Source organism: Moschus berezovskii, chromosome 7 (assembly GCF_049115385.1).
Source record: "Moschus berezovskii isolate FMDL1 chromosome 7, NW_MosBer_1.0, whole genome shotgun sequence".
Taxonomy (NCBI): domain Eukaryota; kingdom Metazoa; phylum Chordata; class Mammalia; order Artiodactyla; family Moschidae; genus Moschus; species Moschus berezovskii.
The window spans coordinates 15921166-15936339 of record NC_142466.1 but is presented as its reverse complement, the minus strand read 5'-3'; the positions used below and the strand labels follow the sequence as shown (position 1 = coordinate 15936339).

Genomic DNA, 15174 nt, shown 5'->3' with positions numbered 1-15174 from the left:
TCTTCACAACGAAGATAATCACGATGGCGTGATCACTCACCTGGAACCAGACATCTTGGAATGTGAAGTCAAGTGGGCCTTAGAGAGCATCACTGCGAACAAAGCTAGTGGAGGTGATGGAATTCCAACTGAGCTATTTCAAATCCTGAAAGATGATGCTGTGAAAGTGCTGCACTCAATATGCCAGCAAATTTGGAAAACTCAGCAATGGCCACAGGACTGGAAAAGGTCAGTCTTCATTCCAATCCCAAAGAAAGGCAATGCCAAACAATGCTCAAACTACCACACAATTGCACTCATCTCACACGCTAGTAAAGTCACGCTCAAAATTCTCCAAGCCAGGCTTCAGCAGTATGTGAACCGTGAACTTCCAGATGTTCAAGCAGGTTTTAGAAAAGGCAGAGGCACCAGAGATCAAATTGCCAACATCTGCTGGATCATGGAGAAAGCAAGAGAGTTCCAGAAAAACATCTATTTCTGCTTCATTGACTATGCCAAAGCCTTTGACTGTGTGGATCACAATAAACTGTGGAACATTCTGAAAGAAATGGGAATCCCAGACCACCTGACCTGCCTCTTGAGAAACCTGTATGCAGGTCAGGAAGCAACAGTCAGAACTATACATGGAACAACAGACTGGTTCCAAATAGGAAAAGGAGTACGTCAAGGTTGTATATTGTCACCCTGCTTATTTAACTTATATGCAGAGTACATCATGAGGAACGCTGGGCTGGAAGAAGCACAAGCTGAAATCAAGATTGCCGGGAGAAATATTAATAACCTCAGATATGCAGATGACACCACCCTTATGGCAGAAAGTGAAGAGGAACCCAAGAGCCTCTTTATGAACATGAAAGAGGAGAGTGAAAAGGTTGGCTTGAAGCTCAACATTCAGAAAACGAAGATCATGGCATCTGGTCCCATCACTTCATGGGAAATAGATGGGGAAACTAGTGGAAACAGTGTCAGACGTTATTTTTGGGGGGCTCCAAAATCACTGCAGATGCTGATTGTAGCCATGAAATTAAAAGACGCTTACTCCTTGGAAGGAAAGTTATGACCAACCTAGATAGCATATTAAAAAGCAGAGACATTACTTTGCCAACCAAGGTCCGTCTAGTCAAGGCTATGGTTTTTCCCGTGGTCATGTATGGATGTGAGAGTTGGACTGTGAAGAAAGCTGAGCGCCAAAGAATTGATGCTTTTGAACTGTGGTGTTGGAGAAGACTCTTGAGAGTCCCTTGGACTGCCAGGAGATCCAACCAGTCCATTCTAAAGGAGATCAATCCTGGGTGTTCATTGGAAGGACTGATGCTAAAGCTGAAACTCCAATACTTTGGCCACCTCATGCAACAAGTTGACTCACTGGAAAAGCCTCTGATGCTGGGAGGGATTGGGGGTGGAAGGAGACAGGGACGACAGAGAATGAGATGGCTGGATGGCATCACCGACTCGATGGACATGAGTTTGAGTGAACTCTGGGAGTTGGTGATGGACAAGGAGGCCTGGCGTGCTGTGATTCATGGGGTCACAGAGAGTCGGACACAACTGAGCGACTGAACTGAACTGAACTGAACCAGTCACATGTGACAGTTAAGCACTTGAAAGGTGGCTAGTGCAAAGAAAAACTTACTTTTTAATTTTATTTAATGTCACAGTGTCAAAGAATTCAAATATAAATACCCAGTGTGACTAGTGGCTACCTTCGGGTAAAGCTGAGTGTCATGTGCTTATCTCTGTGTGCAGCTGTTCAGTTATTGCCCGTTGGTGGTAATCAGGTGAAGAGATCACCCTCATCAACAGGGTTTCCATAAAACATATTTTTAATGAACTAACTTCTCTCCTGTAATGTCATCGTGTTAGCTATTTGCCAGATTTTTCTGTGGGGGTTCTCTCTTCTGTGAGAGCCTATTTGGAAAAGGCTAGAAGAGGTGAGACGGAGAAGGCAATGGCACCCCACTACAGTACTCTTGCCTAGAAAATCACATGGACAGAGGAGCCTGGTAGGCTGCAGTCCATGGGGTCGCTACTAGTTGGACACGACTGAGAGACTTCACTTTCACTTTTCACTTTCACACATTGGAGAAGGAAATGGCAACCCACTCCAGTGTTCTTGCCTGGAGAATCCCAGGGACGGCGGAGCCTGGTCGACTGCCATCTATGGGGTCGCACAGAGTCGGACATGACTGAAGCGACTTAGCAGCAGCAGCAGCAGCAGAAGAGATGAGATCTGCAGCTGATATTTCTCTTCTCAAAATGAATCGACAGTTTTCACATCTCGGACCTTTTAAGGAAAAAGTAGACCCTGGCACAGTTAGTTCTTCTGCCAAATCCTTGTGCAGTCCAGTTACTCAGCAAACAAGAAGCTGAGGAGGAATGTCAGTGTCAATCTGATTGTTCACCCCACTGTGAGTGCAGTCTGCCCATTTTTGGAGTGCATCTGAGTGTGACCATGCCCACATACGTAGCTTTCTCTGCGTGTCAATTGCTTAATATTTGTGCAGAGTACAAGGCCACTTGAGTGGGACGCAAAAGTCAAAACACCACGTACAGTGCCAACACTAAAGCTTCCCCTAAAACCCCTGTCTGGTGACTGTATTTTCTTTAACCTGTTAAGCTCACAATTAGGCATACTGTTGGGTTGGCCAAGAAGTTTTTTGGGTTTCTGCATAACATCTTATGAAAAAACCCAAATGTACTTTTCAGTCAACTCAATATTTTAAAGGTCCTGTGGGATACTTTTTCTTAAAATCCCATCAAGGAATGAGACCAATACATTTTCCCCCGAAAAAGCAGGTTTTAGTGGAAGAGGTGAGAACTAAAAACCATTGATCACCTCACAGTTCTGGGGCCCGGGGGTGCTCCCAAGAACTACACATGTGACATAACATATAATTTTACCTTAGAGACTTTTCATAGAGGCTGAGAGATTTAAATCCATGGAAGTATTAACTGATCCAAACCCTGTAAGAATCTTAAGGTTAACAAGGTTCAAATATTTATAAAATGGTAAAACAGTTTTCCTCTTACATCATCTATAGACAAGGCACAAATTCTCATTTATAGTCAGTGCTGTTGAGAGGAGAGAAGTAAAAAGAAAAGTAATTTGTGGTTATTTATTCTCTATCCCTAATTATAGATGTTATTTTAAATAAATGTATATAATTATAGAAATGTACTTTGTTCTCTAATTCTTTTTTAAAAAAAGTTTTGTGTGGTTTTTTATTAAAACAGGTTGAATTGGTGAGAAGAGATTATGTTGCAAATGGAGGCTGGGAAACCTTCTTATCGTACGAAGACCCAGATCAGGACATCTTGATTGGCCTCCTGAGATTACGGAAGTGTTCAGAGGAGACATTCCGTTTCGAATTGGTTGGGGGTGTGTCCATAGTCCGAGAGCTGCACGTGTACGGAAGTGTGGTCCCCGTAAGCAGTCGGGATCCCACTAAATTTCAGCACCAGGTATCCTGGACCATATTTCTGTTTGACTGTGGTTAAGAAGTCACTCAAAAGAGGAAAAGCGAAAAGGGATTGCAGGGGGGAGAGGGAGGGAAGAAAAGAAGAGGAGAGGAGAAAGGAAAGTGTAGAAATAGAGGAACCAACATTACTATTGTTCAGAGAGGTTTTCTCTTTAAATTGTACCCCTTTGGGCATGAGGGAGGGGGAGGGAGAGACGAATTGAGACTCAGTCAAGTGGAATATAATAATAGACTGAACCACAGGAAATTGCTATTTTTGAAAGTCAGAAATGATCTAATACCGGCAATTTTGTGTGATTCAACTATTTTGGAATTGAAGGAGATGATAATGTGAAAGAAAGCACTTATGAAAGTTTAAAGCACTTTGTCAATGCAAGCTAAGAGATAGTGGCACACTATTCTACTCCCCCAAACAACCTAAATAAATAAGCACTTTTTTTCACTTTCAGGAGAGCAAGTTAAAACTGCTAATGGTGGATCTAGCATTAAACTCCAAAATAGATGACTTAAGAATATTGCCTGGTTTCCAAAAGCCTCTTAGAAACTGAAAGGGTGACTAATAATACAAGATTAGATGCTCCAGACTTTCATCACCTGGAGACTGCCTAGAACTTGTTTAAAAAGCAACAGAAATTGACAGGCAATTCCTCCCTTGCTGTGACTAGATTACATCATCCACAAAATACCTTTGGATGGCTTTTGTTGCAGTTATTCCTAGTCTGCCACTGAGTACTTTTGGTATAATTGAATCATTTCTTTCCTTATGCCTATAAGTGAGTTTTTGTCACTCTTTTAAAGAGTTTAACAGCTACTAAATATCAGCCTTCTTGTTTTATGGACCCCTCTTAATGACTTCTCTCCTTCACAGTTCCCTAACCCCCTTTATTGCTTCTTTGTAGGGCTTCGGCATGCTGCTGATGGAGGAGGCAGAACGAATAGCCAGAGAAGAACATGGATCTGGGAAAATAGCTGTTATATCAGGTAACTGGGGGTAGGCATGGGGGAGGGCAAAGTTCATGATTTGTTCATATTGTTAACTTGGTACCACTATTAAAAGTATCTCAGGCTGGTGCAGGGAGGGGGACCCCTTCCAGGGCCCAAGAGTGGGCTTTTGTCTGACACTCAGAAATCAATTGTCCAAGGAGACACACGTGCTGACCAAGCAGGAGACTTGACTGGGAACGGGCACCCGGGTGGCGAGCAGCAGGGTCAGGAACCTGGGAGGACGGCTCTGCCGCGTGGCTCGCAGTCTCGGCTTTCATGGTGATGGGATTAGTTTCCGGGCTGTCTCTGGCCAGTTGTCCTGACTCAGGGTCCTTCCTGGTGGCGCACGCATCGCTCGGTGTAGATGGGTTCCAGCGGGAGAATTCTGGGAGTTTGGCAGGACACATGAACTGGCATCTCCACTCTCCTCTTGACCTCTCCCAAGTTCTTCCAGTTCATGGTATTTTGTTATTTCCGTGTTCCTTATCAGGACCTCCTATTTAAGAGAACTCATGCAAGTGGTTACTATTCAGGCCTGGCCAGGGTGGGCGGCTTTAGTCAGTGGTTCCCATAACAAGGCCTCTCTTGCCTCTGTTTCTGATTGTTGTGTTCAAAATTGGGCAGAGTCGAATAGGGAAAGACTGGTGGTGCTCTGGCACAAAGGAAATTCCTGTAAGCAGTCTGGCGGAATAGAGCTTGCAGACACTCTTTGGTGGCAAGATGAGTAATCTGTCCCCTGTCTTCCTCATGGTCTCTCCTATCTCCTCATATCCCCTATCTTCATGGTACCCTCCTGTACCCTGTCTCCTCATGGTCTCTTGTGCTTCGTTGCCCAGTTACCCTGTCTGGGAAAATGAAATTAGATGAATGAATCTAAGAAAATCATAAGTTAATGTGGTAATTGTCAGTATTGTTCAGAAAATTAAAATAGAACCTCGTTGCTAGTTCAAGATGTTTCAAGGCAGAGTTCCTTACTCCTTAAACATTGTTTTCAATGACTTTGTTCCTGGGGAACAGATTTCTTCCCCTGTTTGGAAGTGTTCCCCTTAACCTCACCTAGGACATCAGGGGATTGGGAGAAGTGGGAGTGAAAAGATAAGTCTGGTGTGAGTGGAATAAAAAATAACATGACTACACCCATTCACTCATACTTTTCGGTGTCATACCCTTACAAAATTTGCTGTTCTCAGTAAGCAGATAACATGGTGAAAGCCCTGATCAAGATTCAGGTTACTTTTCCCTCCAGCATTATTAAATGAAACTTAAAAAAAAAATCAGTAAGTTGTCGCCAATCAATAAATCAATACCTTTGCCCAGATTTTAATGATTACAGTTATGAAAATGTAATGCCCCAGGCTCACTTAATCGATTATTTAATCTGGCTGTGTTTTTTGGCATTTTCCAGACAGATTAATAAAGCATTTTTTAACACTGCTAGGTCTCTATATTTTTCCATGTTATCTTGAATATTTTTCATTGAAGTATAGGTGATTTACAGTGTTGTGCTAATTTCTGCTGTGCAGCAAAGTGACTCAGTTATATACATGCAGACATTCTTTTTTATATTCTTTTCCATTATGGTTTATCCCAGGTTATTGAATATAGTTCCCTGTGCTGTGCAGTAGGACCCTGTTGTTTATCTATCCTAAACGTTAACAGTTTACATCCACCAGCCCCACACTCCCAGTCCATCCCTCTACCTCCTGCCTTGGCAACCACAAGTCTGTTCTTTGTGTTTTTTTCTGTTACCTTAAACCCTCTAAAGAGGTGGGAATTAAATGAAGCTCACTGATTGGTGCCAGTATTTGTAATTGAAAAAGGTTTACTTCTCAATTGTTCAGCTTGTGGTTGACAAGAAGTCCACCTTCCCTGGTGCCAGGAAAGGGCCAGACTGACTCAGAGCACTTTATTCATGTGCATCTGTGAATCACCTGAAATTTCAGCTGGCCTCTTTTGCCAGCGAGCTGTCAGTGTGTTCAGTAGTGCGGTGCTTTCCAAGCCTTAATGTGTTTGGGAATCATCTGGAGATCTTGTTAAAGTGCAGATTCTGACTCACTGGGTCTGGGTTGGAGCCTGAAGGACTAGGTGTCTAACCTGCTCCTGGTAAGACCATTCTGATTGTCTTCAGATCACACTTTGAGTAGCAAGGTTTTAGTGTTCTCTTCCAAATGCAGTATTCTGTTTCAGATCACTAAGGTAAAGGTATTCCCTGTGACCCTGGCAGCGCCTGCATTCCCACAGTCTGATATGCAGTTGTGTGACTTTCTGGTATCTGTAGGAACCTGTTGAATTTTAAAACTGAAGGGCATCTGTATTCTATCATGTCTCTGCATTAGTTAATTTGTCTTCATGCTATCTATCTCTTTTTTGAAATGTTATATGCAGAGGGGAGCGTCTGATTTGCCCAGAGACTCATTCACTTACCTGTAAGAACTGAAGGGAACACATTCAATTACCTCAGTTTCTGTTTCTTGAACAGTGTTTTACTAAGTGGAAATCAGCATCTGTGCTCTTTCTAGGTGATTATTCTAATCTAAATAATAGCTCAATTTCAGATCATCTACTTGTTGAACTTTTAAAATAACAAGAAGAGACTTGCTAAAAAATAACAGGGAAGAACCTTTCCCATTATTAGCTGTCACAGGTAGACTACTGGATTTCTGTACAGGGGTTTCTCTTGGCCAGCAGGTTTTTACAGGAGCAGCCCTGGAAATGTGTTCTTGGTACTCAGGTGAGTGCTGTGGGAGCAAGTGGTACTTCCTGTCTCTGATCTATGAGCCCTGACCAGTGCCCTGTACTGAAGAATCCAGCTAGGGCCTTGACTTTCTGCTTGACCCAAGATCTGATCCCCCTTCAGATGAAAACACTAAGAACATGGACTCTGTGTGTGATGCATTGTATTTCTCTAATTAAGTAACATACTGGTGTTCTATTTGAGTTTCTGAATCGGACACCTGAGGTGTCTATTATTCAGAACTTCGAGGAGGGCAGATTTAAAGTGTTCTTGTTGGTTTTTAATCATAATGTGTTTCTTGGTTGCTTGTTTGTCTTCCCTTATTTGTTCAGTTGACTTTGGTCTTCCTGATTTAAGTACAGTGCCATGTGTGTGTTTTAATTAGTTTTTGCAAAGAGTCAGTTATTCTCCATAAGTCGATCCTGAGAATGAAAATCTTACGATAGCGCTGGTGCTTCTGTGCTGTGTTTATTCACAGTGCTTCATTAGACATGATGTGTAAGAAGAGACACTTGGGCAGGGGCGTTAAGATTCTGTTCCTTCATTGACAGCAGCTCTCCTTGTGATGATCTTGAATAATGTTGCTCGAATCTCCACGGACCTTTATTTCTTTACTAAAAATAAGTGTGTTAGGTTATCATTTGCCATTCTAACAATCTAGAATTCTGCCCCTTAAGTAGCTTCATCTCTTTTAGTTCTCAACAAGATCAATTGTGTTTTTACTGATATCATATTAAGTAGATTCTTTCATTAGTAATTAGTCTCATTCAGTTTGGGCATTTGATAATAGAAATGATGATGAAGTTTCCCGTAGGCAGTTAAGCCTATCTATGAAATGAAGTGGATGCCTGTCCACTTCAGTCCCACCTGGTGATACTTTGTGATCTGTTTCCTGACTTGTTTGTTTTCCTTTTCCTGACCTTGTCCTTGATTTGTAAATCTGTCCTTCTTCTGGTCTCTAGGCTTTTGTGTAACTCATTCACAGCGGTAGCCTAGATATTCTGGCCTGCTTGAAGAAGGGAGAGACAGATCATTTATCATTCTGGTTACACTGACTGTAAGAGGCATGTATTTATGTAGAATTCTTTTAATTAAATTCTGATTCATTATGATTTCCCTTTATCTTGCCAGCAGATTGTTTCTGTTACTTGGATTTATAATCTTCAATTCTCCCTCTGGACAATATGACTAACTGCACAGTAGATCTGATTTGAATCACTAGTCAGAAAGACTCCATATATTCTATTTTTCCATATTAAAACACAAATTGTTTCTTATTTGTTGTCTCAATATATTTTGTTTATAAAAGGTCCATGTTGTGTATTTCACAGCTGATTTATGAAACATTACCTTGATAGCTACATGAGAAAATTGAAAACCCTTTTATCAACGTCAAATGAAACACTGTCTCAGAGTATCTTTTTTTTTTAATATTTGGCTGTGCTGAGTCTCAGTTGTGGCACACAGGATCTTTGTTCTTCCTTGTGGCATGTCGGATCTTTTTTTTTTTTTCTAAGTTGGGGTATGTAACCGTGGAATGTGAGATCTAGTTCCCTGACCAAGTATCAAACGTGGGCCCCCTACATTGGAAATGTGGAGTTTTAGCCCCTGGACCACCAGGGAAGTACATCAGAGTGACTTTTAAGTTTATTCATTCTAAGTATATAAAATTGTCTTGGTAAACTATGTTTTCAAATTAACCATCAACTCTAAACGTTAAAGCAATAATGAATTTCTTAACACCAGAATCGCTACATTTCTGGAGTGTCTCCTGTGTGCAGGGGCTCAGGGCTGAGAGAGCAGATAGAGGAAGGAGGAGATGATGCCCTGCCTTTGAGGGATGTTCACGTGGACCAGAGCAGCTCACTCAGTCTTCACCCTGCAGCTTGTCCGTAAATGCCGAGGAAGACAGGTTTTTCCCTACTTAGACTATTTCTCAACTCAGGATTAGCTGCTTCAGCATGAAAAAGTAATCTTTTTCTACATATAAAAATGGGTAAATCACTAGTATGAGAACAATCAGCTTATGAAATAATATGCAGGCAGGAAATAATAGTTAATTGCTGCTAAATACCCAAGCAATTAATTAGTCCCTATTAAGTCCAAGTGCTATAGTATCTTTCATCAACTTACTCATGTTGCTTCCATCAACATCCCATTTGTTTAAGATGAACAAATCGTATCTACTTGAAAGCCATGATGTTTATCTACTTGGATGATCAGCTTTATCTCCTTTAAAAATGTTATGATGGAGCAGTTTTTTTCTCTTCCCTATCTTATAGTGTCAAGTGCAGAGATTTATACTGTAGAACCTAACCATAACATTTGAAATGCCATCACCAGTAATCACCATGGAAACTGGAGATCTCTGATGTCACACTGCCCGTACCATTTTTTGAAAGGGCAAATATAATTGTCAATAGCCACTATTTAAAAAGCCACGTAATACCCCCAACAAAATGACCTTTTTTTCCTTTAGGCAGTTTTGGCTAGGTTTCAGATCCAATCGTGTTCCTGTATCATATTGCCAGGCTAATTGCTATGCATCAAGACGGACAGCTATTCCCCAAGCTCCCCCCAACTACCTTCGTCATAAGCAGTATCCTATTTGTGTTCTTTCAAGTAGAAAATTAACATGGCCATTGGCCAAGAATTGCACCAGGCTGACGGATCAAACAATGATGATGAGAAATGAGGAAAATATCAGCTTGTTTGATGACAGAAATCACTGAAGTCAGAGATCAATAGCCATTTTGTCTCAGCCTATTAAAAGGCAAAGAAGAGGGCAGGGGAGGCGAGTTTAAATATAGGATGAGCAAACTGAGTTACTGTGGGGATACGATTATTCTAGATCATGGAGCTCAGAGTCACATGACTCTAAAGCCATGTCTACAATCCCAGCGAGTGAAAAACATCACTGTGTCTGAGACTTACAGTGTCTGATATGGCTTCCTGGAACTGAAATGAATGGTCTTGTGCCCCAGAAACACTAACAAAATAATATTTGGGCAAAAAGTAACATTTATTTTGTTTCATTGGCCAGTGTTCCAGGCTGCACATATCTCCCTCAGTTGGAGGTATAGGTAATTTTGTGCTTTGCATTATCATCTAGTTGAAAAAAAGGGTACATTTGTAACTAGATCTGTCTGGTAATGGATTCATAATCATTAGTAAAATGCCTGGAAAAGCTTTTCCTCATTTTGGCTCACCTATTTGCTAATGGACACAGGAAGCCTGCCAAATGCAAACCAGTTTGGGCCACGTGTGTTAATATAGGACTTCTCAGGAAGGAAGGGAAAAGATTGTTTCATCTTTTCTAACTTCATAATAATTTATCCCTTTACAGTTTTTTCATAAATTATTCCCTGTAAGTTGATCAGTCATGTCCAACTTTTTGCAACCCCGTGGACTGTGGTCCACCAGGCTTCTCTGCCCATGGAATTCTCCAGGCAAGACTATTGGAATGGATAGCCATTTCCTTCTCCAGGGGATCTTTCCAAACCAGGGATCAAACCAGGTCTTCTGCATTGCAGGCAGATTCTTTATCACCTGAGCCACCAGGGAAGTCCAGATTATTTCCTAATACTCCCTTAATGAAATGCACACCATTCGGGTTCTATATATTCCTCTTTCTCACTGATTTTGCAACATTAACAGTGATAATACATAATCCTTTTTTGGTGCGTATTCCAGTGGGATTGTGCTGTGGTGGTCAATACCTTTCTTTTCAGAAACAACAGGTACAACATAAAACACTGCTTTACTACAAGAACTTGATTAATTTCAGCATCATTATTAACCAGACTAGCATTGATGACACAGAATGCTCCCTTGCTTGATACCACATTAGCTAAATGCTTGCTCAGTGGTGTCTGTATCGCAGCTGGGCTGTGGAGGCATTGCTGCCTAGCTCACTTCAGGACTCTCTATTCCTTGACTTGATGTTTATTCATTTATTCATCTATAGATGAATCAGGTACCAGTTATACAGTATATTGTACATCCAGTGCATTGGACCCGTCCCTCATGACATCACATGACTATATTAATCAGTGTTTTTTCAAATATTCCCAAATAGGCCAGTAGTCAGTTTCCACTGTTTGGATCTTGCAGCCAACTGAATTTTGGATGAAGTTTCATAGGCAGGGGCGCTTCCCAGGTGGTGCTGGAGGTAAAGAACCTGCCTCCCAATGAAGGAGATATAAGAGACCTGGTCCAAGCCCTGGGTTACGAAGATCCCCTGGAGAAGGGAATGGCAACCCACTCCAGTATTCTAGCCTAGAGAATCCCATGGACAGAGGAGCCTGGCAGTCCATGGGGTTTCACAGATTCGGACACAACTAAGGCAGCTTAGCACGCGAGCACTCTGATCCATGTGTAATGGGATAACAAGCTCCTAGGCAGAATCCAGTGATGCCAGTAGAGATGCCAACGTGGGAGCAGTAGGCTGTAGCAGGTGCTATTGTGCCTCCCAGATCCATGCTGTTGAATCTTGTGTCGCCAAAACGTGTGCCTGAAAGTCTGGCAAGATAACCTTGCTAATTTAGTTGACACACGCACGTTTGTAGACTTTTCCTCCCCATTCTTATTCCTCTTTGTTTATGGATATTGGGAATGATAGTTGTATACTCTGCTTTGGGACAGAGTTAGAGTGTATGGTTCCTAAGAACATTCCTGAGCAGTCTAGGAGCTTTGCTTTAAAGCTTTGCTTTTTTGTTACCTGCTACACAGGCTTTTATCTGAGGAAGGACACCTTCCTCGGAAGTCTCACCTGCAGTGGTCACCATCTGCTGTCTGTCACAAAGGCTCTTATAGTTCGTTACAGTGTTAACTCCTTATCACTCTAACATTTGTGTGATTAGTACTGTTCTTTTCTCCGAGTGTTTGACATTGCTCTAACCCATTCAGTTTGATAAAGCTTTTCTCTTTGAGATCAATTAGAGGCAGGGATTTGGCAAATTCTTGCCGGTTGGGTGAGCAGATAACTAAATAACGCTGGAAAATACTGATGCTGCCTTTTTTAGTGGCAGCCAAGATAGTGATATTATGGAGCCTTTTAGCCAGGACGTTTCTGATTCCAACAGGACATTGCTGTTGTTTTCCAGTCAGTAAGTCATGTCCAGCTCCACGCGCCCTCAGGCTGCAGCACACCGGGCTCCTCTGTCCTCCAGGAGACGTGCTCAAACTCATGTCCATTGAGTCAGGGATGCCATCCAGCCATCTTGCCCTCTGTCGTCCCCTTCTCATCCTGCCCTCAGTCTTTCCCAGCATCAGGGTCTTTTCCAATGAGTTGGCTCTTCACATCAGGTGGCCAAAGTATTGGAGCGTCAGCTTTAGAACCAGACCTTCCAATGAATATTCAGCATTGATTTCCTTTGGGATTGACTGGTTTGATCTCTTTGCAGTCCAGTGGACTCTTAAGAGTCTTCTTCAGCGCCACAGTTCGAAAGCATCAATTCTTCGGCACTCAGACTTCTTTATGGTCCAACACTGACATCCATACATGACCACTGGAAAAACCATAGCTTTGATTATACAGACCTTTGTTAGCAAAGTGATGTCTCTGCTTTTTAATAAACTATCTAGGTTTGTCATAGCTTTTCTTCAAAGGAGGAAGCGTCTTCTAATTTCGTGCTTACAGTCACCGTCCACAGTGATTTTGGAGCCCAAAAAAATGAAATCTGGCACTGTTTCCACTTTTCCCCCATCTGTTTACCATGAAGTGATGGGACTGGATGCCATGATCTTCATTTTTTGAATGTTGAGTTTTCAGCCAGCTTTTTCACCCTCCTCTTTTACCTTCATTGAGAGGCTCTTTAGTTCCTTTTCACTTTCTGCTGCTTCTTGTCCTGTGTACAGGTTTCTCAGGAGGTGGGTCAGGTGGTCTGGTATTCCCATCTCTTTAAGAATATTCCTCAGTTTGTTGCGATTCACAAAGACTTTAGCATAGTCAATGAAGCCGAAGTAGATTTGTTTTGGAATTCCCTTGCTTTTTTCTATGATCCAGCCGATATTGGCAATTTGATCTCTGTTTCCTCTGCCTTTTCTAAATCCAGGTTGAACATCTGGAAGTTCTCAGATCACGTACTGATGAAGCCTGGCTTGAAGGATTTTGAGCATAATCTTGCTAGCATATGAAATGATTGCAATTGTATGGTAATTTGAACATTCTTCAGCATTGCCTTTCTTTGGGATTGGAATGAAAACTGACCTTTTCCAGTCCTGTGGCCACTGCTGAGTTTTCCAAATTTGCTGGCATAGTAAGTGCAGCACTTTCACAGCATCATATTTTAGGATTTGAACTAGCTCAACTGGAATTCCATCATCTCCACTAGCTTTGTTGGTAGGAATGCTTTCTAAGGCCCACTTGACTCCACACTCCAGGTTGTCTGGCTCTAGGTGAGTGACCACTTCATCATGGTTATCTGGGTCATTAAGACCTGTTTTGTACAGTTCTTCTGTGTATTCTTGCCATCTCTTCTTAATATCTTCTGCTTTTGTTAGGTTCATACCATTTCTGTCCTTTATTGTGCCCATCTTTGCATGCAGTGTTCCCTTGGTTTCTCCAATTTTCTTGAAAAGATCTCCAGTCTTTCCCATTCTATTGTTTTCCTCTGTTTCTTTGCATTGTTCACTTTAGAAAGCTCTCTTATCCCTCCTTGCTATTCTCTGGAACTCTGCATTCAACTCAGTAGATCTTTCCCTTTCTCCTTTGCCTTTCATTTCTCTTCTTTTCTCAGCTATTTGTAAAGCCTCCTCAGATGACCACTTTGCCTTCTTGTGTTTCTTTCTCGGGAATGGTTTCAGTTACCGCCTCCTATACAATGTTATGAACCTCTGTCTATAGTTCTTCAGACACTTCGTCTATCAGAGCTAATCCTTTGAATCTATTTGTCACCTCCATTGTAAAATCATAAGGGATTTAGGTCATACCTGAATGGCCTCATGGTTTTCCCTCCATTCTGCAATTTGAGCCTGAATTTTGCAATAAGGTCCTGATTATCTGAGCCACAGTCAGCTCTTGTTTTTGCTGACTGTATAGAGCTTCTCCATCTTCGACTGTAAAGAATCTAACCCATCTGATTTCAGTATTGACCATCTGGTGATGTCCATGTGTAGAGTTGTCTCTTGTGTCCTTAGAAGAGGGTGTTTGCTATGACCAGTGCGTTCTCTTGGCAAAACTCAGTTAGCCTTTGCCCTGCTTCATTTTGTATCTCAGGCCAAACTTGCCTATTATTCCAGGTATCTCTTGACTTCTTACTTTTGCATCCAGTCCCTTATGATGAAAAGGACATCTTTCTTTAGTATTAGTTCTAGAAGGTCTTGTAGGTCTTCATAGAATCATTCATCTTCTTCAGCATTAGTGGTTGGGGCGTAGACTTGGATTATTGTGATACTGAATGATTTGCCTTGGAAACAAACCATTTTGGATTGTTTTATTGCTTATTAGGGCTACTCCGTTTCTTCTAAGGGAAGTAGGTATAATGGTCATCTGAATTAAATTCTCCCATTCCCGTCCATTTTAGTTCACTGATTCCTAAAATGTCAATGTAAATTCTAATTTACCTTGATTCATAGACCTGTCATTCCAGATTCCTACACAATATTGTTCTTTATAGCGTCGGAGTTTACTTCCATCAGCAGACACATCCAGAACTGGGCATCATTTCCACTTTACCTCAGCCTCTTCATTCTTTCTCAGGCTATCTCTCTGCTCTTCCCCAGTAACATATTGGACACCTACCAACCTAGGGGGCACTGATCTTTCAGTGTCATATCTTTTTGCCTTTTCATACTGTTCATGGGGTTCTCAAGGCAAGAATGTTGAAGTGGTTTGCCATTCCCTTCTCCAGTGGACCACGTTTTGTCAGGACAGACGTGCAGGGACATGCCCCTTGGCCACTCCACGTAGCTGGAGGATATGCCTGGTGCCCTGGTTGTCCCACTGCTGGTCTTCGTTGAGCATGTAAACCTTCA

General features: G+C 41.9%; 1 protein-coding gene across 1 annotated transcript in view; it reads left to right on the top strand.

The window, feature by feature from the left end:
* ELP3 (elongator acetyltransferase complex subunit 3) overlaps positions 1 to 15174 on the top strand; it is a 137040-nt gene that overhangs the window by 90077 nt on the left and 31789 nt on the right. Inside the window, exons 13-14 of the mRNA XM_055428088.2 lie at positions 3235 to 3462; positions 4379 to 4460. Of these exons, the coding sequence (XP_055284063.1) occupies positions 3235 to 3462; positions 4379 to 4460 (310 nt within the window). The remainder of the gene's footprint in view (positions 1 to 3234; positions 3463 to 4378; positions 4461 to 15174) is intronic.